Consider the following 24,058-nt stretch of genomic DNA (forward strand, 5'->3'; position numbering starts at 1 on the left):
TTTGCAGGCTGTACCACTGTCTGTTTAGTTCAAGTTTGACATTATTGATCCCGATACGCTTATTATTGATCCCTACTGGAACCCAACACGTTTTGAACATGCATTACATAACGTTCTTCATCAGGGAGGTACCACTCTACAAAATTACATCATTGTCATAAAAGTGTTCAAATGCTATTTTTAACCACTTCAGTCTTTACCCCCTTCCTGACCAGAGCACTTTTTACAATTTGGCACTGCGTTGTTTAACTGACAATTGCATGGTCATGCAATGCTGTACCCAAACAAAATTTGCGTCCTTTTTTCCCACAAATAGATATTTATTTTGGTGGTATTTGATCACCTCTGTGGTTTTTATTTTTTGCACTATAAACAAAAAAAGAGCGACAATTTTGAAAAAAATAATATTTTTCACTTTTTGCTATAATATATATCCCCAAATGTAAAAAAAAACAACAAATTTCTTCATCAGTTTAGGCCAATATATATTCTTCTACATATTTTTGTAAAAAAAAATCGTAGTAAGCGTATATTGATAGGTTTTTGAAAAAGTTATAACGTCTACAAACTATGGGAAAAATTGATGGCATTTTAATGGCATTTTTTTTTACTACTAATGGCGATAATCTGCAATTTTTAGCAGTACTGCGACATTGCAAAAGGACAGATCGGACACTTTTGACACACTTTTGAGACCATTGACATTTATACAGCGATCAATGCTATAAGCTCAATGTGATCCTTCAGCCTATCGGCCACCATGAACTTCCAGCGGCTACGTTGGCCCCTTGACTTCCAGGACTCTACCTCCGACCTTGCCCCCACTCCCGAGGGAAAACTGTTACGAGCTGTTGTTACTAAACTTAAAATCTGTTGTTTAATCAAACTCGTATAGACTACAAAGACCCTTTTGGTCACCCCCACCTTAAACATTAATCTGCACCCTATCTAAGCAATGTTTTCTTCTACATTATTCAATGTGTGTACAAATGTACTACGCTGTTTCAGTGATACGGTATTCTATGTGTTTATGTATGCGGATATGCAAAAGCCAATAAAAAAATAAAATAAAAAATACACTGACTACAGTGTAAATGTCTCTGGTACAGAAGAAGTTAACACTAGGGGGGCATCAAGGGGTTAAATGTGTGTTCCCTCAGTGTGTTCTAATTGTATGAGGACAGGACCGACTGGGGGAGGAGACATATTGTTGTTCCTACTTAGTAGAAACAAACGATATGTCTCCTCTCCCCTGACAGAACAGGGATTTGTGTGTTTACACACAAAAATCCCCATGATGGCGCTCGTGCACGTGATCGCGCCTGCCAGACACGCGCATCGGGTCCCCCGCCATGCAGCGTTTTCTAAAGGGAAAGCTGAACCCGTACGGGGTTTCGCCCAGGAGAGCCATTGTGCCGCAGTATATCTGTGTTATCTAGTTGGCAACCAGTTAACAGACTTTCGATATATAAAATGTGAAAATGTGTAATGTAACATCTTTTTATGTAATGGTACTAATAAAAAAATATTTTCTATGTTTATATATTTGGTTGCTGACAAAAGCTCATAAGAGGTTTAAAACAATTTCCAATTTAACATATTGGAGATGGTGGCAACAAAAACAAACAAATGAATTGTGGATATATCAATGAGAACACAGCAACAAAACCCTGCAAGAAGTTTTTTTATTTCTCCATCTTCTAAAGGTGCTTTTATTGCTGTCTGCATTGGGGAGTTTCTCCTTCCTTCTGGTCTTTAAGACACACACGGAAAACAGAAATCTCCTCAACGGGGCACATGGAGTAATAAACTATTAATCAGAATAAAAAAAAAAAAAATAGGTCGTGACTTTCCACAGGACATATTAACCCCCAAACAGGATGCCCGCTACTGGCCTACACAGTTATGGTTTTTAACAGTAAAGATACTGTCAGTGCCTAAAATTGTTTAAAATATTCAGACACTGGTAGGAGGTAGACTAGATCAAAAAAGCATGGCTGCAGAGACTGGAAAGTCATAAAAATGAATAAGCATAGAACAAAAGTAAAAGCCTGTGAAAGAGAGGTATTGTTGTTCTACTGGTCTGCAATAAAAACAAGAAAATACTTTAATCGCCCACAACCACTGTCCATTAACACAAACACAGCAGACATACTTATGAATCAAACCTTTTTTTCTGTGTTATTAATGGCACCTAGGACTTTTGCTACAAGTGTTTGTTCCCTTGCAAACTCACAATGTTATTTATAACAGAACTCTAAGGAAATCGCTCTGTACTTATCATTTCAAGTGGAACATCACTTAATTAAATAAGAACAGATTCACAGAAAAAAAAAAAAGATGTTCAGATGATTCTAACTTTCAAATGTTCTCTCTTTTTTCAACAAGAAAGCAAAAAAGCATTAGTAATTTATAAAAGGATGACAGGTAAAAGTAAAACAGCATGACTTCTCGTAATATTGCCGTGGAAACATTTTAAGAACATGAACTGAATCTGGAAAGAAGTCAGTAGATTTTGTAATCATCTTGGTCAGGCATAATGTCAAAAGTAAAAAAAAAAAATGTTAAACCCTTACAAGTGTATAACTTTCTTTAAGCAATAGCCTGCGTACTAGCCCGTATAAACCCCATGATTACCAGCCCTTTTTTCAGTTATCAGTGCTATGATAGCCTTGCAACATTAGACTCAAATTCATTTTATATAATTTTTTTAGACTTTCTTTTGGTAGTATTTAATAATAAATAGACTTTATTTTTTAGTATATAAAGATATACCTCTCAACATTAGAACTTCAGAAAGAGTGTCACTGGATGAGGGACAAGACCTGAGGCGCACGTAGCACGCCATGGCAAAATGTGGTCATGGCCAAGCGCTTAATAGTGGGAGGAGCTTAAGGGATGTGGTTAAACAAAACCCATTTCCCCGATCCCATCCCAGCTCCATCTATTTATTCCCCCGATCCCATCCCAGCTCCCATCCATTCTCCTGATCCCATCCCAGCTCCTTCCATTCCCCTAAATCCATCCCAACTCCATCCATTTCCCCCAATCCCATTCCAGGTCCATCCATTCCCCCGATCCTATCCCAGCCCCATCTATTCCCCGATCCTATCCCAGCTACATGTATTCCCCTTATACTATCCCGGCTCCATGTATTCCACTGATCCAATCTCAGCTCAAACCATTCCCTAATTCCATTCTGGATCCATCCATTCCCCCGATCCTATCCCAGCATCATCTATTCCCCTGATCCCATCCCGCCTCCATCCACCACCCTGATCTACTCCATTTCCATCCATTCCCCCGATCCCATCCCAGCTCCATCTATTCCCCCAATCCCATCCTGGCTCCATCCATTCCCCCGATCCATCCCAACTCCATTCATTTCCCCGATCCCATTCTAGCTCCATGTATTCCCCTGATCCAATCTCAGCTCCATCCATTCCGCAATTCCATTCTGAATCCATCCATTCCCCCAATCCTATCTTGGCTCCATCCATTCCCCCGATCCTATCCCAGCTCCATCTTTTCCCCTGATCCCATCCCATCTCCATCCAACACCCTGATCCCCTCTGTCTCCATCCATTCCCTCGATCCTATCCCAGCTCCATCTATTCCCCTGATCCCATCCCGGCTCCATCCATTCCCCTGATTCCATTCCAACTCCATCCATTTCCCCCGATCCCATTCCAGGTCCATCCATTCCCCCGATCCTATCCCAGCCCCATATATTCCCTGATCCCATTCCAGCGCCATGTATTTCCCTGATCCAATCCCAGCTCCATCCATTCCTCCAAACAGGCATTGAAAGGTTTTTTACCTTAATTCAAAGGAATTAAGGTAAAAAAAGATTTTTGCACTTAGAACTGCTTTAAGGATCCGAAAGAGTGATTTGGTATACTGAGATTTAATAAAAAATAATCCGATCCTCCAATATGGCGTTCCTTCAATGAGCATGCGCTGGTGATGTCACCGGCTGCTTCTAAAGTAAATATTTCCTAAACAGTGTTTAGGAGATATTTACTGTACCTATCAATTACTGCATTTTTTGGAATGTCTTCTATAGGCAGCTTCAGATCATACCACAGCATTTCAATGACTCTGAAGTCAAGACTTGGTAATTTCAAAACACACAACTTCCTTTTATTTGAACCACACTGTTGATTCATTTAGTTGTCTGGGTTTTTTGTAATATTGGATGACCAAGCTTCTTTCACTTTAGATTACAGACAGTTAGCTATTGCATTTCTGGCACAATCTGCGAACTGACAGTGTGCCTTGCTGACTACATGTATGTAGATGATATTTTCTCTAAAGTTATTTTATGTGCATTCAACAGAAAGTAAGTTTGCCTCATTTGTCCACAAAACATTGGGCGTTAGTGTGCTGTGAAAGGTTTTTTACCTGCTTTTTAAGGGAGTACTATTTTACCACCTCAATTACACAATTTTTGTATAAAGGGGATGTATGTGGCATATAAAAACAAACATAGATACTCACCTTCATTGTGCAGCATTGGCCTGTTGCTGCAGCTGTCCCCTGCCAGCCTTTAACCACGAGAACTGAGCAAACACATGACCGCTGAGAGTGGTGACTTTGAGTCACCGCTCTCCGCTATGCCCCTCCAGGACCCTGGAAAGCAGGGCTGGAGCGGGATCAGTACAGCTGAAGAGCTGGAGCCAGTTGTCAATCAGGCAGCTGAGCCTGGAATGGCTCTGTGTTATTAGCTGAGTCAGAGAGTATAGCCCACTGTCAGCTGTTACTGAGTCAATGGAATGTAAAAGTAAGTGCACTCCTGTGACTTTGGCCATACTTCTCTTTTATTTATTTCTGTATGATATACTGTACTTGTGAAAAATCTGACTTAATAAAGTCCTCTTCTAAAGTCTCAAAATCAGTTTTAAATATTGCATTTCAACAAAATTCTGTGTTTTTTATGTTTCAGGAATAGTCAATCCCATACCTAAATTAACTGGAACACCTGGCACTTTCATTGGAATGCCTTACTAACTTGCTATAACACACAAACAAGCACATTACTGCACGCAAAGATGTAAAGGAGCTACAAACCATATGTTCAAATAAAGATATGATAATATAAAAGATTATTTATGTAAAGTAACACCACCTTTATTATTATGACTTATATGAAAATTAGATTTCATTTTAGAAACTGTTCATGCAGATATCTTGAAAATTCACAATCAAATATACACTATATTACCAAAAGTATTGGAACGCCTGCCTTTACACTCACATGAACTTTAATGGCATCCCAGTCATAGCCCGTAGTGTTCAAAATTGAGTTGGCCCACCCTTTGCAGCTATAACAGCTTCAACTCTTCTGGGAAGGCTGTCCACAAGGTTTAAGAGTGTGTCTATGGGAATGTTTGACCATTATTTCAGAAGCGCATTTGTGAGATCAGGCACTGATGTGGATAAGAAGGCCTGACTTACAGTCTCTGCACTAATTCATCCCAAAGGTGTTCTATCAGGTTGAGGTCCGGGCTCTGTGCAGGCCAGTCAAGTTCCTCCACCCAAAACTCACACATCCATGTCTTTATCGACCTTGCATTGTGCACTGGTGCACAGTCATGTTGGAACAGGAAGGGGCCATCCCCAAACTGTTCCCACAAAGTTGGGAGCATGAAATTGTCTAAAATGTTTTAGTATGCTGATGCCTTAAGAGTTCCCTTCACTGGAAATAAGGAGCCAAGCCAAACCCCTGAAAAACAACTCCACACCATAATTCCCCCTCCACCTAATGACTTGGACCAGTGCACAAAGCAAGGTCCAAAAAAACATGGATGAGCGATATTGGGGTGAAGGAACTTGACTGACCTCAACCTGATAGAACACCTTTGGGATGAATTAGAGAAGAGACTGCGAGCCAAGCCTTCTTCTCCACATCAGTGCCTGACCTCATAAATGCGCTTCTGTAAGAATTGTCAAACATTCCCATAAACACACTCCTAAACCTTGTGGACAGCCCTCCCAGAATTAAAGCTGTTATAGCAGCAAAAGGTGGGCCAACTTAATATTGAACCCTATGGACTAAGACTGGGATGCCATTAAAGTTCATGTGCGTGTAAAGACAGGCGTCTAAATACTTTTGGTAATATAGTGTAGTTTAGTAACTCTTTTTGATGGTTACAAAAATATCACAGCCACAGTGTTAAAATAATTGGGATGCAGCATATAAAAGGGGGGTGGGGGGATATAATTTTATTGAAAATAATAATCTTTATAGTCAATTAAGCAAGTGTGTACACCTACACATGGCATTGTCAAATTGCAATGAATCTAGAAATCTGTTGGAATTTTGTAGAATACACTATAATAATGAATGCAGCTATAAAAATACAGTGTTGTGAAAAGCAATTTACCTTTATTCCAGGAAGTCCAGGTAGCCCAGGAAGCCCTGGTTCACCCTACAGAAAAATCATATTACAGAAAAATATGTTCTTGTGGTGAGAAAAGGGCAGACATAATGGAACAGTAACAGCAGATTTTATACCCTCACAGAGACACAACTGTGACAATAAAGTGCTTTTAATGGTCACCGGCAGATGTTAAAAGACTGCTTGAGAAATAGAGCAGAGAACGGGGGTGGCTGTAATGAATAAGTTGCATGATTCTTAAAAAAAAATTCTATATAACAACAGAATAGAGCAAGCTCTTTCGTGAACAGTGTCTTTAACTAAAAGCATTTTTAGGTAAACCTCCTACCTGGGCATGGTTTATATTGACGTAGGTTTGATTACACCTGCTTACAATGACATTATGCAATTAAAACAAGGTAGTACATTAAACATTTGATAAACTCCTATAATAAAAAGAAAAAACACAATGGCTACCGGCAACCAGGGAAGAATTAATAGTTCATGGAGCACAGAGAAATAACCAATACCCCCCTAGTGCCATATTACAACGCAATCCTCAGTAAAACTGGAAAGACAACACTGCTAGTAAAAATAATGCAGATTTGATGCTTATTTATCTTCTGTTCAAAGACACTTTGCTTTACTTAGATTTTGCTAGATTATAGCTTTATAAATGTATGGAGAAATAGTCAATGAAACCTGAAAAAAAATCATAGCTTGTTTAGGAATAAGTCACTTAAAGTGGTTGTATACCATGTACAACCACTTTTACCCACAGGTAAGCCTATATTAAGGCTTACCTGTAGGTGCTTGAAATATACCGTGGAGGTTTAGGAGATATTTACTAAAAAGACGAGCACCGATGAGTATGGCGCATGTGCCAATGTCATCAGCGCATGCCTTTAGAGAGGGCACATCGTGCCGTTTCTAATAGGGGCCATGCTGTGACTGGCAGCTCCCGTGCGCACGTGCGGGAGTGACCAGTCACAGAGCCGGAGTACGTGGCCCTGGAAGGAAAAGGAGCGAAGATGGATGCTCTCTGCTAGTGGGGACAACGGAGACATTGTGGGCTTCAGTTTCAGCCCATTAATATACTAGCCCATTATGTTTTACCTTTGCAGGGAAATAAAGAGGATTTGGGGATTGCTGAAGGAGTGTACACTGCTGAGCTCTAAGGGAGAGGGGTTTTCCCCTTGAAACGCATCAGCTGGTAGTGGTCCTGTGATTTCCTCTGTGACCATTGGAGTGTATTGTTCATTTCAGACTATATGCTGCTACTTGGTGAATATTTTATTGCAAGAATTCTACAGTCATTTGTGAGTAGTTTTCTTTTTTTTTATAATTTTTAATAAATACATATCCAAAGGATAATGCACAAGGCTGGTGCGCCCTTTCTTCTATTTTTATATCTAGGAAGTAAAACCCACCAGGGTTTACTTCCTCTTTAATTTGTGCCTAAATATACACACTAAAATGTGTACGAAAATGTTTACATTTCTGGCTAATTCTATTACATCACACTAAAATTTGTAAACATCCGCATGGTTCTTCAAAGAAAATTCTTCCTTTTTTCTGCAGCTCTGTCTATGATTGCAGCTCTGTGCTGCAAACATGGTTAAGAAGGACATTAATCTGCTGACATCAGAACTGCAGGATTATTTTTTTTCACCAATGGTGAGCGAAATCACAGTTTGAACAATAAATCTAAATATAATTATACTGTCAAAGTATCTTCTTTAATGCAAGGTCTGTTCTCTTTATTAATACTATATCATGTATATTCATAATCTTTCATAAAAGACTCAATAACCATTCTTTTTTATTGAGATACTGAGGTGCAAACACAAAAAAAAGTTTTTAATTTCTATATTTTTGTTTTATAAACCTTTGCCATTTCAATCTCAAAACAAAAGCCTTAAATGCCACGCTTTTCTCTTTCTGTATTCTGAAGTACAAAATACTTTAATTATAGAAAATGATCTGAAGTGTGACTGCTGCTTTCAGAAAATGTAACAAACATAATTTTCACCTTCAATCTATTACAGAATAATTTGTGTACATAGGAAATATAACATTTGAAGAGATGGTAAGGTACACAAGGTAAACTCTCTATCGTGAAACCTTCATACTTTTTAAAATCTCTACTGTAATAAACATGACAATCAACTCTAAAAACAAATTATATAAAAATGATGGAAGAGCTATCAATTTATTTGTAAATATGTTATTTATTTTTAGGAATAAATTGAATGGGAAGACATTTTCTATTTTACACCTGAAGCTCACAGTGTGATAAATGTTAAAACTGAAATCCAGGATTATATTTTCACCTACTTTGCATGGAATAGCAAAGAAAATATTTGCACTTCATCACCTGCCGTTATCAAAAATTTTATTTTTGTATTCAATCTGGAGGCTTCGTTATGCTAACTTAAGTACACTGTACACACGGACAGCGGAAGCTGCTATGCATTATTGGAGTCAAGCTCTATAATGCCATTGCAGGAAGTAGTCATACAGTGAAACAAAAATAACAATTACTATACATGTACAGTAGATATGCAGACATGTAGATGTAGACTCATCTAGAATTTTCATTAGCATAGATCCTTAGTCTTCACCCCCTTTGTAGAAGTTAGGAGGTGACTTTTCCTATGCAGAGCAAATCATATCCTCATTCCCAGTAGCACATACCTACTTTCATTTGATTCCCTGCCACTGCGTTCAGTTGCCAGGTGTGAGGAGAGACAGCATGTAAGTCATATTTGGATTTCCAGTTGGAGCTTATGCAAGGTTGTTTGTCTCCCAACCCAGAGTGACGGCACTGGACCAATCATTAAAAAGAGAAGTATGGGAATTGAAAAATTGAAAAAAATAAACATTTATACTCATATAGGTGGATACAGCATTGGTGTCCAATGCTGCAGCCACCCCCGCTGCCACTAAAACAGAGAACTGAGCAATCAAACACTGCTGGTTGCTCAGTTCTCTGTCTTCAGTGAGCAGAGAGCCAATGACTTTCAGTCACTGGAGCATTGGGCTGTACAGGGTTGGCAGCTTGCTGAGAGTATGAGCCAGCTGCCAGTCCAGGATTAAAGTCGGGATCTCTTCTGAGCCTGGACCAGCTGAGTGATGTCAGCCAAAAGAGGGCTTTAGCCTACTGTCGCCTGAAAACAGGCCACAGGACTGCAGAATAAAGTGAACTTTGGCCATACTTCTCCTTTAAGCACAAGTTTTATCACATATATGAATATATATAAACACATATAACATGCTCCCCTATACCTGGAAGTACCAAATATTTTCTTCATTCATGATGGATGAACGGAGCAGTGGGGGATCAAAGGAGAGGTGAGTATAACTGCTTGGGGACCTGGTTTTAAAACAACCATGTTGCTGTACTCTTAATTGGCAAGGCACAGCTTTGCATTAAGCAGAAATGCTAACAGTTAACTCCAACTAAACCACTCCAGCAATATACTGGAAGCATGCTTTCCTTTTCTAAAGCAAAAATAAGAGGCATTCCTTTCAATTTCAGGACTGTTAGCATGTCTGAGATGCTCATCACTCTCAGTACCTGTGCTAGCAACTTTTGTGTAGCTTACAAAAATGCATTTGTTGTCACATGAATGTATTACATATCCACTACTGTAGCAAACTGTAACTCAAGTAATATTTTCTACATTTCACTAAGGCCTTATAGGCTGAAACGCGTTAACTGACTTAATCTGCATTTGTTCACTGTGGTTATTCAATAAAATGCAGAAATTTTAACAGCAACAACCGGAGTGTGGATCATTTTTTCCACATTACTCTACTCAGCCAGTGACTGTGGTTCGAACACCTGGGAGCTCTGCTATCTATGTGTTGTATGAGTAGTAGCACTGACTTTTCTGTTTATACTCATCACTCTCAGTACCTGTGCTAGCAACTTTTGTGTAGCTTACAAAAATGCATTTGTTGTCACATGAATGTATTACATATCCACTACTGTAGCAAACTGTAATTCAAGTAATATTTTTTACATTTCACAAGAAAATGTAGTTTATGAAGAATGTAGCTATGCTACTTAAACAGCTACAGTATGCGCAGGCCATCCACTCTGATAAAGTCTGTGGATTTTTGGAAATAACATTTGTAAACCCCATAATATTCTGATCTTAGCTGCCAATTAGAGTAAGTTGTTAAGAGTTGCCAGATCTTTGAGTTCCTCATAGGGACTTTACAAGGAAATCAAAGATACTCTTAATGACTTGGACCCTTCCCCTAGTAACATGTAACAGTAAATCATGTTCAAACTAACAATGACATTTTTTCTTTGCAAAAAATATCCAATTGGCAAAAAAAAAAAGTATTTTTTTCTTGAGCATGACTGGATGATGGACGTTAGCAGAGCTTCACCTCATTCACAAAGTTACGGGAAAAGTCCCCAGCAAAATGAAAACTCAGCTTATTGAACAGTCTATTTTACATAGGTAAGGTTGAAAAAAGACACAAGTCCATCAAGTCCAACCCATGTGTGTGATTATATGTCAGTATTACATTGTATATTCCCTGAATGTTGCTTATCTAATAGTTTCTTGAAACTATTGCTGTTCCCCGCTGAGACCACTGCCTGTAGAAGGGAATTCCACATCCTTGCCATTCTTACAGTAAAGAACGCTCTACGTAGTTTAAGGTTAAACCTCTTTTCTTCTAATTTTAATGAGTGGCCAGCAGTCTTGTAAAAACTCCCTTCTGCAAAAAAGTTTTATCCCTATTGTGGGGTCAACAGTATTGTATTTGTATATTGAAATCATATCCCCTCTCAAGCGTCTTTTCTCCAGAGAGAATAAGTTCAGTGCTCGCAACCTTTCCTCATAACAAATATCATCCAGACCCTTTATTAACTTTGTTGCCCTTCTTTGTACTCGCTCCATTTCCAGTACATCCTTACTGAGGACCAGTGCCCAGAACTGGACAGCATACTCTAGGTGTGGCCGGACCAGAGTCTTGTAGAGTGGGAGAATTATCATTTTATCTCTGGAGTTAATCCCCTTAGTGTCTCCTCGTACTGCTAGACCTAAGTGCAGCGTTTGATACAGTAGATCACAATACTCTACTCGTCCGCCTCACAGAAGTAGCCGGAGTCCAAGACATAGATCTCCATTGGTTCGCGTCCTTCCTAGGAAATCGGTCACAGACAGTGAAACTAGGAAAATTCCTCTCCGAAACTCGGGCAGTCACCTGCGGAGTCCCTCAAGGCTCTCCGTTGTCACCCGTTCTCTTCAACATTTACATTCGCCCACTCCTTCAAATCATCAGATGCTCAGATCTCTGCTTCCACTCTTACGCTGACGACACGCAACTTTATTTCCGGATCAATGGAAAAAAAGATCACCAACAACAACTTGAAAACTGCCTCAAATCAATAGAGGACTGGATGACCACCAACTCCCTCCAGCTGAACCAATCAAAGACAGAGCTTCTTATCTTACACCCAAATCATAAGCCCGCAACCAAAACCTCCTGGTCTCCACCAACCGTCTTTGGGCAGACTATCTCCCCAAAGACCAAAGCGAAGAGTCTCGGGGTTATTTTAGACGCACAAATGTCAATGGATGCGCAAATAGGATCTGTAGTCAGTCGATCTCACCATCTACTGCGCATGCTTCCCAGACTCATCCCTTTTATCCCAAAGAATGACAAAGCAGTGGTAGTTGGAACAATCATTAATTCAGGACTGGACTACGCAAACTCGCTTTACATAGGATTACCACAATATCAACTTGCGCGATTACAACTGATCCAAAACACGGCGGCAAGGCTGATAACAGGAAAAAAACCCTGGGAATCCATTTCTCCTTCACTGAGGAGCTTACATTGGCTAACCGTAAAAAATCGGATCACGTTCAAGACCCTTTGCCTCACCCACAAATGCGTGCATAGAGAAGCTCCGCAATACCTAATGGAGAAAATAAATCATTACACACCAAACCGCAGTCTTCGATCAGCCAACAAAAACCTCCTCCTCGTGCCCAAAGCCCGGTATAAATCCAAGGGTGATCGGAGATTCGCTGTCCAAGGGCCTCGGCTATGGAATGCTCTACCAATCAACATCCGCCTGGAAGAAAATCACCTGGCTTTTAGGAAAAAACTCAAGACCTTCCTCTTTTAGCAGATGATCAAAGCTCGCCACAGCGCCTGGAGGTGATTGAGTTCGCATTGTGCGCTATATAAGTATTTCATTCATTCATTCATTCATTCATGCATGCCAATATTCAGTTTGCTTTGTTAGCAGCAGCTTGCCATTCCATGCCTTTGCTGAGCCTATAATCTACTAAGACAACCAGGTCCTTTTCCATCCTAGATTCCCCCAGAAGTTCTCCCCCCAGTGTATAGAGCATTCATATTTTTGCCTCCCAAATGCATTATTTTAAATTTTTCTACATTGAACCTCATTTGGCATGTAGTTTCCCACCCCATTAATTTGTTTAGATCTTTTTGCAAGGTTTCCACATCCTGCGGAGAAGTTATTGCCCTGCTTAGCTTAGTATCTTCCGCAAATACAGAGCTTGAACTGTTTACCCCATTTTCCAGGTTTTTTATGAACAAATTAAATAGGATAGGTCCCAGCACAGAACCCTGGGGGACCCCACTACCCACCCCTGACCATCCCGAGTACTCCCCAAATTATCACCACCCTATTTATCTCTCCTGCCGACCCCCCCCCCCTTTTTTCTGGGCCCATTACCTCTTTGGCAGTATTGGACTGTTTTTTTTTTTTGCTTCGCAACATGTGACAACACCACTGTTTTAACCTATTGATGCAGAACAGTAAGACTCATTACCTTGTAAAATAGATACAATCAGTCAGACTTACGAGAGGCATAGACTGCATCCATACCATTCCCGTCTCTTTGCTGAACTACTGATGAGATTTGACTCATTAACTACCTTGCATTACACCCATTGTTCTGACTAAGTGCCCACTCTTGTGGGTTGTCTAGTTCACATGACTGCTTGCTCTCACTGTCACCGGCCCATTCCCCTCCATACTGTCTTTGAATTAACATGTGATTGGGAAAAGTGTCGGACTCTTGAACTATTCTTCCTAAGTCATACCTATCCTATGTCACATAGTCTGGAAGCAATGTTCTTTTTGTACCCTATAGCACCTGTTTTATGGGCTCAACACTATATTGTACCACACGTGTCTACATATCTGTACAGTTTTGCTTTTCTTTGTACTTTTTTGAAAATTCAATAAACATTATTGTGCAAGAGCAGTTTATTTGTCTTTAGTAAATAAACTTCATTGTATTTTTTGGTTGCAACATATGCCAGAGGTAGAATCTGTAAAGTAAGCATTAAAACACACTCTCACAGAAATTACATTTCTAGTTTCCCTGGAATTTCTCTTTCAGAAAGTAGGTCCTAGTCTTTCATCTATATTATATTTAACAATAGGTACTGACACATGCAGTCTGAAATCAAAGTTAATTAGCCATGTTTAAAAAAAAACTGCAAGACTTATAACATAAGATTCCTTTGAAAAAATATAAATTAACCAAAAATGCTATTTTCCATAATGCCAAAAGTGTGTGCTTCGACCTTGAGAATAGCACCATTAATGTGACCTAGATACTAAATTACGGGAGTTGTATACATGACTGGGCTAAGTTGTACTGGCATGTGGGATAACTTTCAAGTATTCTCTCATATAATTACCTCCCATAGACAAAAATAAAACAACAAACCTGAAAATGTTTACTTATTGAATGAAATGAAAATATTGTGAATCTACAGTATATTTTAGCATTATCCAACATACAATTTGCATCTTGGAGACCTCCACTAAGTTATGTTGAGGGTGGACGGTGATGGGACTGATATTGCTTACTTTTTTGTGCAATCTGCAGGGCTATCCTGTATGTAGCTATTTATCTAGAGCTCCACTTTAAATTCTAGTGAACTCTCCAATGCTATATATTTATAGAAATGTGTCTCTGTCTTCCTCTGTTCTTTTTTATACTGTTTGATTGTAAATAACGTATGTTACTGCTGAACTTCTACAATGATGAAAGTAAAGCACAACCCAGGTTTTTATTGCCATAAGAGGTAATTTGGTGTTATTTTCTGTGGTTAGACATGCAGTATTAATTTACAAACACAGTATGTATAGCAGTCACATGTTAGAGCTTTTAGAGGCAGATAAAAAGTTGAACAAAAGTTCAATAGATTGCAAACATATGAAAGAAAACACATAATCAGAATTTAAAAAAAATGCATCAATTAAATAATATTGAAAATATCTAATATAAAACATTGCCTCTTAGTAAGGCACGGGATCTAATATTTTAAATGTATGAACCTTATAAATTGGAAAGTTATGCTGTAAATATCAAACTTAGCAATATCTGTAATTTCCTTGTCATTAGCATAATTATTAAACACAGCTTATAATGTACTGTATGATAATAATTATTAGTGAATTGATTGGTTTAGCTTCCTGGGACAGCATAAATAATGGAATCAATTTTCACATATAAGAGAAGTGTAAGCAAAGAGGACATTATTGTCATAGTTTAAAATGGAGTCTTAAGCTAAGTAACCCTTTAACTCCAAACAGTCATTTTTTTTTGTTCTCCAGAGGGTTTTCTCATGACTTTACAGTTATTTAATCCATAACATATGTTATAAGCCATGACAATTGTTATTTTCATCCATGTGACTGTGATTTTCAGCTTTCAAAAATAACAAATGTTACGGCAGTTGTTGCAGAATGATAGCTTAGTGAGTTTAGCTTTTTATTTTGTTACAAATGTTTATATGCTTTCTGCATCTTTGTAGGATTACTTTTTAAAAAAAAAACTGTTAATACAGCTTTATCCCCTGAACAATACACACATGCAGTATTCAAGGTACAATCAATAGTTAAGTCCAGCTCAGTGTTACCTTTTGCCCAGAACGACCTGATTCTCCAGGCTCCCCCTGTAACAGAAAGTAGTTAGTAAAATAAGATCATTTACATAAATAAAGAGAACTCATTATAGCTATAGCAGAAAGTTTTATACAGTTCTAGAAAAGTGAAAAATAGCTCAGTTTCATTAACTTGCCAAGGCTCACTCATTCGCTAAGCTATGAAATCATGACAGTACATTAATCCATTCTTATTAAATTTCACATTGAAGTACTTACCTTGATGCCAGCAGCTGAAGACCCTGGATCCCCCTATATTAAAAGAAGTAAAATACATACATAAATATTGAAATTCATTAAAGACAAAAGAGTCCATAGGAGGAAAATGGTACTCAGAATAAGTTCTCCAATCTACCAAGAAGCAACCAAGTTAGTTGCTTTTTATTAGTACAAGCAAAGTTCTCTTTTGGAAAATACTGTAAAAAAGAAAAGACAAAATTGAAGATTTTTTTGCTGTAAATTTTAGGTAGTGTACAATGTATTGTACCATTTGAATGTGTATAAAGCCCAATGTAATTCTTTTAACATGTTGCTGCTTCTACTGATTGAAGGGGCACCCTTCAAAGAAAAAAAGTAAATAAAAAATCCTGAGCAGCAGTATGAAGTTCTTGAAAGTTGAAATATATATAATGTCTTACTAGAGATAGAATTATCTATCTTGTATATAGTTCAAGAATAGTCAGCACCAAAAAGTTTTTTTTTTTTACTTTCAGGCATCGTACATACCAGAGCAAAAAAAAAAAAAATATGGTGGGTATAATAGTCACAAGAATATTATTTTTTGTGTGATATTTTAATTAAGATAATATTAGGGTTATGAGGTTGGCACAGTTCAAGGCTTCCGTGCAAGGGTATTTCTGGTCATTACTTGAGTTTAAGGATTATGTTTATAGGGTTTGCTCATCTTAAATGGAATGTTAAGATAGAAATGTAGGAACTGCCTTTGCTGTCTTATTTCTAAAGCTGTAATGTTTAGGACTGCCACCCCAATCCTGGCCATACTATTTGTTGAGTCCCTAATCACAAATAATTAGGTGCATGCAAGGTTTTTTGACACCTGATATACACACGCAAATTTCAGGTAACTGGCTCACTAATTAAAAGTGAAAGAAATATACAGTAAGCATAAAAGTTCAGAATAGAATTCGTTTCTTATATGATTTTACTGTAAAATAGAAAAATCAATCAGCGCAAAAAAACTTAACACATAACAGCAGCTGAACACTAATGGCCAAAATATCAAATCCCTAAATGTAAATATAATAAAAGCAGTGCAGCGCATAGACTAACAAAGACATTAAAAGAAAAAAACATATAAAAAAGTCCATAAGAGAGCACCATCAAGTGTCCATTTAAGGTGATCCTATCAGTAGCAGGCATCGTTCAAACAAGTGACAGCCTCCACCAGTAGTAAATACTAGCAGCTCACCTCACTGAATAGACCCCTGAAAAATCAGTTAAGTCAAACAAGTAGCCCCTTTAAGTTATCCAAACCCAGAAATTTCTTCTGCAGTTTTCATGACACCCACCAGTTACTGTCTTTCCTCTTGTCTATGTATTCCTTACAATACTATAGTTTACCTACAAACCTCACAGAACATTTTTCCCCATGTAACCAGGTACCTTTTAAAAGTTACAAGGATGCACAGAGTTGGAGTATGTGGTTAAGGATTGGGTATAGAAATGTCTACCAGATTCACAAGCCTCCAGTGTAGGCCTCTAAATGTAACCAACTATATCCTCTGTGTCTAAGCTATCCCATGGTACATAATTGCCTTGTTCAAAGTATTCTGGTTTCTGGGGCCTTCTAGATGCAGATGTGACTCTAAATGCAAGCTATTCTCAAATACATCTATTGTAGGTTCATTGCTGTCTTATTATCCCAATTTGTAAATGTAATCATGCCATGCCAATAGAATTTCCCATATTACAACAATTGCACTCATATTTAGACAAAAGAGTTAATTAAAGCAAGGTATGTTGGGTCACAAATTATATTTTATAACAATTATAATAGATGTACCCCCCCCCCCCCATGGATCCACATGTAAGATAAAGTGCATGTTACCATATTTCACTATAAAGCAAGCTTAAGCGTAGATCTGTAAATTTGAGTAATTATATGAATAGCTGTTCCTAAATGCTACTGAGTTTTAAATGTCTGCAAGATGTGTGTTGTACAAGGAAATGTGGTAGCTATAAGTGGTTTTAATTAGTCAGTAAATGGTAAATACAACTAATTAAAATATTTTTAAGTGAGCTGTTTAGTAAGTATACAAAGGTTCCTTAAAGTCTGCTAAAACAGTTTTAAAAGCTAGACTGTAGCATATGGAAGCTAAAAACAATGATGAATTGCTTGAGGTGGAGAGGCTATTAGGATTGAGGAATCAATATGTCTGCATCTGCTTCATCGATAGTGTACAGATTAATGTTTACTTGGTATTGAAAATTCAATGGCCCATCAAGGACCCATGGTCTATTACTTTACAATAACAACAATGATGTTCTTAGATTGAACAGGTCAGAAAGCACGTATAATGTGTCTGTTCGCTCGTCTACTTTCACTCTAGCCACCCTTCAAGAAGTTTCAAAAGTAGTTCAACATGAAATAACCTTATCTGTATTTACAGTGGGAAATATCAAGACAATCAAACATAAATTCCTACTAAACTATAATTGGTCTAATCAAAATTCATTAAACAATAACAAAATTACACAAACTGTGAAAAAACTGCATATACTAAGGAGAATTTAATTATCTATCAATGCACGCATTCAGCATCTCAAAGAAAGGAAATCTTAATTGTGGCTGTTATTTTGTTCTCAGTGCATTATCACTGCATGTTTTAATTAAACATATTTTTATTAACTAAAATGATTACAGTTTTATTCCTTTGTTGGACTAATTGCAAAGTTAGCATTGTCAGATATAGATTTTGAAATATTTTGTCAAACCTGACAGCTGTTCATACGAAAAATACAGTCAAGTACCTGATTTCTACAATGTAATTCATATAAGAAAATACTTTCTGGAAGTTTTACACACAGAAGGAGGGTGCATTACACAGTGGCTGTTCCACAAAATCTTTCAATGTAATGCTGGCAATGCAGGAAGCTAGATACTGCAGTGGAGGAGGATCAAACCCAATTCCAGTCATTTGTTGCCACACCTCCACTTAAAGGCTATATCCAAGTTTTTCTTATGCACCTCACTTTATAAGTGCATATTACAGTTTATAAAATGTCTGGCAAAGTAAGCATTTGAGGTTTATTCCACAACTGTCCATTTACAGTTCTAAGGTCTAGTACATTGCTTTCTATAGTTAACTTTATGACTGCAGAAATTAAAATCCCAAATTTTACTTTAAGATTCCTCATAATTTTTCTTGCTCTGGTCCTGTATGTTTTGGAACTTGTTACCCCACTCTCCTTGCTGCATTGTCTATTGCTGTATGTTTAATTTAAAATGGAATGGAATAACAATGGAAACTGTGTACTAAAGTACAGACAATCTTAAAACATAAGTACCAATTACAAGTGTTGACATGTCAGATATATTTATTCAGCTACCCATTGTTTTTATTTCGTCATCTTTATGGCCCACTGCCTATCAGTTGCCCATAAATGAAAAGTATATAAGCATTTTAATTCACCACAATATATTGATTGTGACACTGGCTAAAGGGTTTGCATTAATGCCCTGTAGTGCTTGGATCCTAGGTTCACTGTCTTCATGAAAATGCTCTCTTAGTATTTGCAGGGCTTTCCTCAGGGAATTACAAAAGCTAATTATTTAGTTATCTGTCACTCACCAAAAAGGCCCTAGAGTTTGCATGTGCATATATGTATGCTGAAAGTATAGTAGGGACGTTCAATCATAAGCTCCTTTGGGGGCAAGGAATAATGTGAATGGTTCCATGCACTCTGTAAAGTGGTGCTTAAAATATTAGAGTTATATACTGTAAATGCAATAAATCAGAGGTGGCTCTTTAATTAGGCAAACTAGGCGGCAACCTAAGGCCTTGCACTCACTGAGGCCTCGCAACCACCTAATTTGCTTATTTAGAGAGCCACCTCTGAGGCTGGCAGCAGGGATCTCCCTGCCATCAGCACAGAGTGGGGTCCCAACCAGTCTGTAAACTGTACAATCTGCTTTGATTAAGGGCTGTGATCATGGCCAATTCACCGGGGGATGGCAGCTCACTGAAGCTATGGATCACAGCCAGATAGAGCTGCTGCACTGACAGTTCCCCCTTCTGCACAGATGGGAAGAGAGAGACATGCTTCTGCTCCCATCCTCTCCTCCTGTGTCTGCCTCCCCACACTCTCCGACAGTGTTCTGCCTAAGAGAAGGGGATGTGTGGGCAAGAAGTTTAAAAACCAGCAGCCAGAAGTGGAAAGATAGAGCCTGATCCATCCATCTACTCTCTCCCTTCTCTCTCCTGCCTCCCAGTGCGTATTCCAATGAAAGGGGCACCCTTCCTTCCTTCCTCCATCTCTCTCCTTCTTTCGATATTCCTCCCTCTCCCCCTCCCAGCCAGTCCATTTGCATGAATTATACTATGGCTATTCCTCACCAGCCGACAATACCCCCCCATCCCTCTCTCTAGTCTCCTTGGCACCCATCTATTTGCCTCCCCCCACCTCCCCATGCCAGGACAAATCCTCCCCCTTTTTTATCCCTATACAGACCAGGATCCCCCAGTTTAACTCCAGTTCTCCTCTACCCATCCCTCATCTCCTACCCAGTCTCCCCTTTTTACCCTCTCCTCCTTCTCCCCTACCCTATGGTTCCCATCCCCACCACCATTTTTTCAGGGGCTAAGGAAGAAACCTGAGGCAGAGCTTCTTATTACCGCTTCTGCTTGTGTAGGTGGGATGTGTACTGCACCAATGATTGGCACAGTACACATCCCACCCACACAAGCAGCATTAGTAATTAGATGCTCCACCTAGGGGTTCTTCCTTAACCCCTGCAAAGGGCGTGAGTGAGGCCTCATGTCGAAAATTTGGCCTAAGGCCTCACAAAGCCTAGAGCTACCTAGAGCTACAATAAATAAATAAATTAAGAAATGTATGGATTTTCTATCACCCTCTGTTACTATGCATAATGTACTAACGTATAATTATTATGAAATATGAATTATCTCAAGAACATAAAATATTTATTTTATTGAATAAATAATTGTCACTGAACTTTTAGGTATTTCAAGTTTAGATCTGTAAATGCAGAAAAATAATTCAACTGAATGTGCTGATTTAAAACAATAACTTTTTCACTGTGGTCAAGGTTAACTCTGTTATTGGTAGACCAGAGTTTTTCCACAGTTTATTTAAAAATCAAGAGTCTAAAGTTCAACAGAGAGAGCTCTTGCAATGTTTTAGAAGACATTTGCAGATAATTACTTTGTTTCTACTTGTTACTGATACACATTGAGAAAGCCAAGGGATTTTAAGCCTGCTCTGAAAACCCAACTTGAGCTTTATCATTTTCTCAAAGGAGCATCTGTTTGTGTGTTAGCCTTATAAACTTCAGTCAATTCTACAGGCATATATAATCCAACAGTGGACATTCCCCAACTGTATATTTGTAAGCCTGCTTACATTATTTTCAAAGTTACAGCTGCATCTTCATGCTCATTCCATCCACCTGACTAGCACATGTTCAAATGCTTGATGTATTTAATCTCAAACATGTTAGCTTAAAATTATTTCATGCAAAGGAAATAACTCAAAAAGAATGATTTGCTAAAGGAGTTTTAAATCCTTAAGACTGGCAATTGTTAGGTCACCACTAATATCCGGCAGGTTAATTGGATGCCATCATCTCTTTCTTTCTTTTTTGATTATAATGATTCGGTATTGTGTTATACATTTAGGAGGCCAAGCTCCTATAATGCTGTTATAACTTAAAATGACACATGACAACTGAGGAGCTAAAAAGTGTTTTTTGCAGATTCATGAAGACCATTGCACATTTGACTTTAGCATGGCTTAAAATGTATGTCTAGGTTAAAAAACACAAAACATAGGTGATACATCTTAATACATGCGCATGTTTTGCCTCTTTAAAAATGCAGAAAGCATAGTGATGATAGCCCTGACTGAGTATTGGACTATAATACACTTACTTGTGCTACTAAGATGAGCAGAGATAAATGTCTTCTATTGTCTATTATATAAACAATAAGACATCAAGAAAAAGATAAGATCAGAGTCTCATCGCAACAAGAGTATAGCAGCTGTATTATCCATGGAACGCAAGAACATATACACTATCAAACAGTGATGTGGACTCCAAAGCTTTCCCACAAATAAGGTAAAAAGATAGTTTAGTTTTCTCGACAATGAACAACTGCCAGAACACTGTATCCTTGTAGCATGTAATCTATTGTATGAATGTAACATTCAAGTAGGTGCTCAGTTCAACAATAAAGGCAGAGATACACAGATAATCAGTATCTGTTTGAGTTTAGAGCTCTCCACAATGAACAACTGCCATAACACTGTACCGTTATAAATCAAGTAGGGGCTTCAGCAAAAAAATGTCAGGCACAGATATTCAGCTTTCATTTTAGTTTAGTACTATCTCCTTTAATGTTCTCACGGTGGGTGGTAAGAGAAGATATAACTGCAGGTGTGATAAGGGAGAAAGGGTGGTGCATACCCTGAGAGAAGGGGGGCTGCAGGTATGGTACAGGAGGGAGGTTTGGATGATATTGCAGTGAGGGGACTGCCTAAGCCCTTGTACACACGGTCGGACATTCCGACGGAAAATGTCCAATCGGACCGTGTTGTTCTGATAATCCGACCGTGTGTGGGCTTCACCGGACTGTTTCCGTCGAAATATCCAACCGACAAAGTTTTAGAGCTGGGCTGTAAAATTTTCCGACAACATGATCCGATGGGACTTTGTCCTATCGTTTGTAGAGAATTCCGATCGGACAAAGTGCCATGCATGCTCAGATCAAATTCCTAGACCAAAGCTATTGGCTACTAGCCTGAACATAGTCCCGTCATAACGAAATAACGTCACCACGTTCTGAACGATCGGATTTTCCACCAACTTTGTCTGACCGTGTGTATGCAACACAAGTTAGGGACAAAATCCGACGGATTTTGTTATCGGAATGTCCGAACATGTGTACAAGGGCTAAGAGTGTGGGGAGGTGTGCAATTATAGGAATCAAGTGAGGAGGCTTTCAGGGGGCTGGTAGAAACAGAATAAGCACATGTGATCAGGGATGGGGGGGAATTTATTGGTGGGTTAGACTGAAATTTGCTTAAATTATAGTTGGCCATTAGAGGGAAAGAAGTGGGTAGCGAAAGGAGAAGGAAGAGAACAAATCACTACTGGAGGTAGAATTTACCAGTGGCAAAACAAAACTCTAAGGTAGTGATAGTGAACCTTGGCACACCAGATGTTTTGGAACTTCATTTCCCATGATGCTCAACTATACTGCAGAGTTCATGAGCATCATGGGAAATGTAGTTTCAAAACATCTGGGGTGCCAAGGTTCGCCATCACTGCTCTAAGGCATTATCTTCAATGCAAAAATGAAACTGTACTAAGCAAATGAAACTCAAAAAGCAAATGAAACCTAGACAGCCCCACACACATTGGCGCAGCAGAAAAGCACTGGCATAAAAATATGGTATAGAGGTAAGTGGAGCCACACTGCAACTGAGACACATACAATGGATGTGGTTGTGACACAGCAAATGGGAATTTCAGTGAGAAATCCCTTTTCACACGTGTGTGGGAAGCGGCATGTCCCCTCCTGATCACCTGCTGAGGGAAAGCCTCTGCTGACATCTAGGCCAACATATTATTAAGGATCATGAAAGAGTTTTTGTAAGGTTATGTTTACCTAAGGTTATGTTTACCATCTCTTTCTTTTTCATATAAAATTTTTCTGTATATGCAATATGTTTAAAGAGACAAAGACAAAACATGGAGAAACATGCATGTATTACAGGGCACATTTTTGTTTATTTTACCTAGACATAATGTACATTTTAAAGATGGATTTTTGTTAGAGCTATGTTGTAACATGCCTCCGGCTCTTGGAAAGGCCAACCCAAAACCAAGAACATTCCGCAAAAAATAAATACCTTTTCTCCGGTTTCACCTTTAGGACCAGCTTCACCCATGTCACCCTGTGAATAATTAAAATATATAGAATTTGTGCATGCTCTTTTCTTACCTCCCTTTACATGAGGGAGTAATGATCAAATTTACATTTTGTGAAGGTTTGTCCTATTTATAAAGGGTTAAATAGTTATGCTCATATTTATAATGACATTCACAGGTGCTTAATCATTCCCTGAAATGTAAAACACATGCACCAGGAAGATTCAACTGCAGTGAATATTTTGCGAGTGGCCCTCCACCCCTATTAGTTTCACTGTATTTTTTAAAATAAAATTCTTACATTATAAATCAACATAGTTATACATATTATAGTGTAACTTTATTAATATTGAAGTTCGCTCAAACAGTGACAAGCAATAAAAAAAAAGTGTTTAGAATCAGAAATCACAAGCAACACTTTCCAACATTTCTCAACACTGATGCCATTCAGCAGTATAAAGCATAGTAAAAGTAACATTGTGAGGCACAGATATGATTCATCCATTTCACAGATATTCATAAAATCCCTGGTGACCTTACAACTCTTATTGTCCCCTAAGATAACCCTTGACTTCCCCTC

General features: G+C 38.4%; 1 protein-coding gene across 1 annotated transcript in view; it reads right to left on the reverse strand.

Moving 5' to 3' along the window:
* COL25A1 (collagen type XXV alpha 1 chain) overlaps window positions 1-24,058 on the reverse strand; it is a 586,562-nt gene that overhangs the window by 99,991 nt on the left and 462,513 nt on the right. Inside the window, exons 15-18 of the mRNA XM_077476703.1 lie at window positions 23,460-23,504; window positions 15,564-15,596; window positions 15,321-15,356; window positions 6,387-6,431 (exon numbers count right to left, since the gene is read on the reverse strand). Coding sequence (XP_077332829.1) covers window positions 6,387-6,431; window positions 15,321-15,356; window positions 15,564-15,596; window positions 23,460-23,504 — 159 coding nt within the window. The remainder of the gene's footprint in view (window positions 1-6,386; window positions 6,432-15,320; window positions 15,357-15,563; window positions 15,597-23,459; window positions 23,505-24,058) is intronic.

This window comes from Lithobates pipiens, unplaced genomic scaffold (assembly GCF_037356315.1).
Source record: "Lithobates pipiens isolate NorthernLeopardFrog02 unplaced genomic scaffold, aLitPip1_a1.2 Scaffold_13, whole genome shotgun sequence".
NCBI classification, from domain to species: Eukaryota; Metazoa; Chordata; class Amphibia; order Anura; family Ranidae; genus Lithobates; species Lithobates pipiens.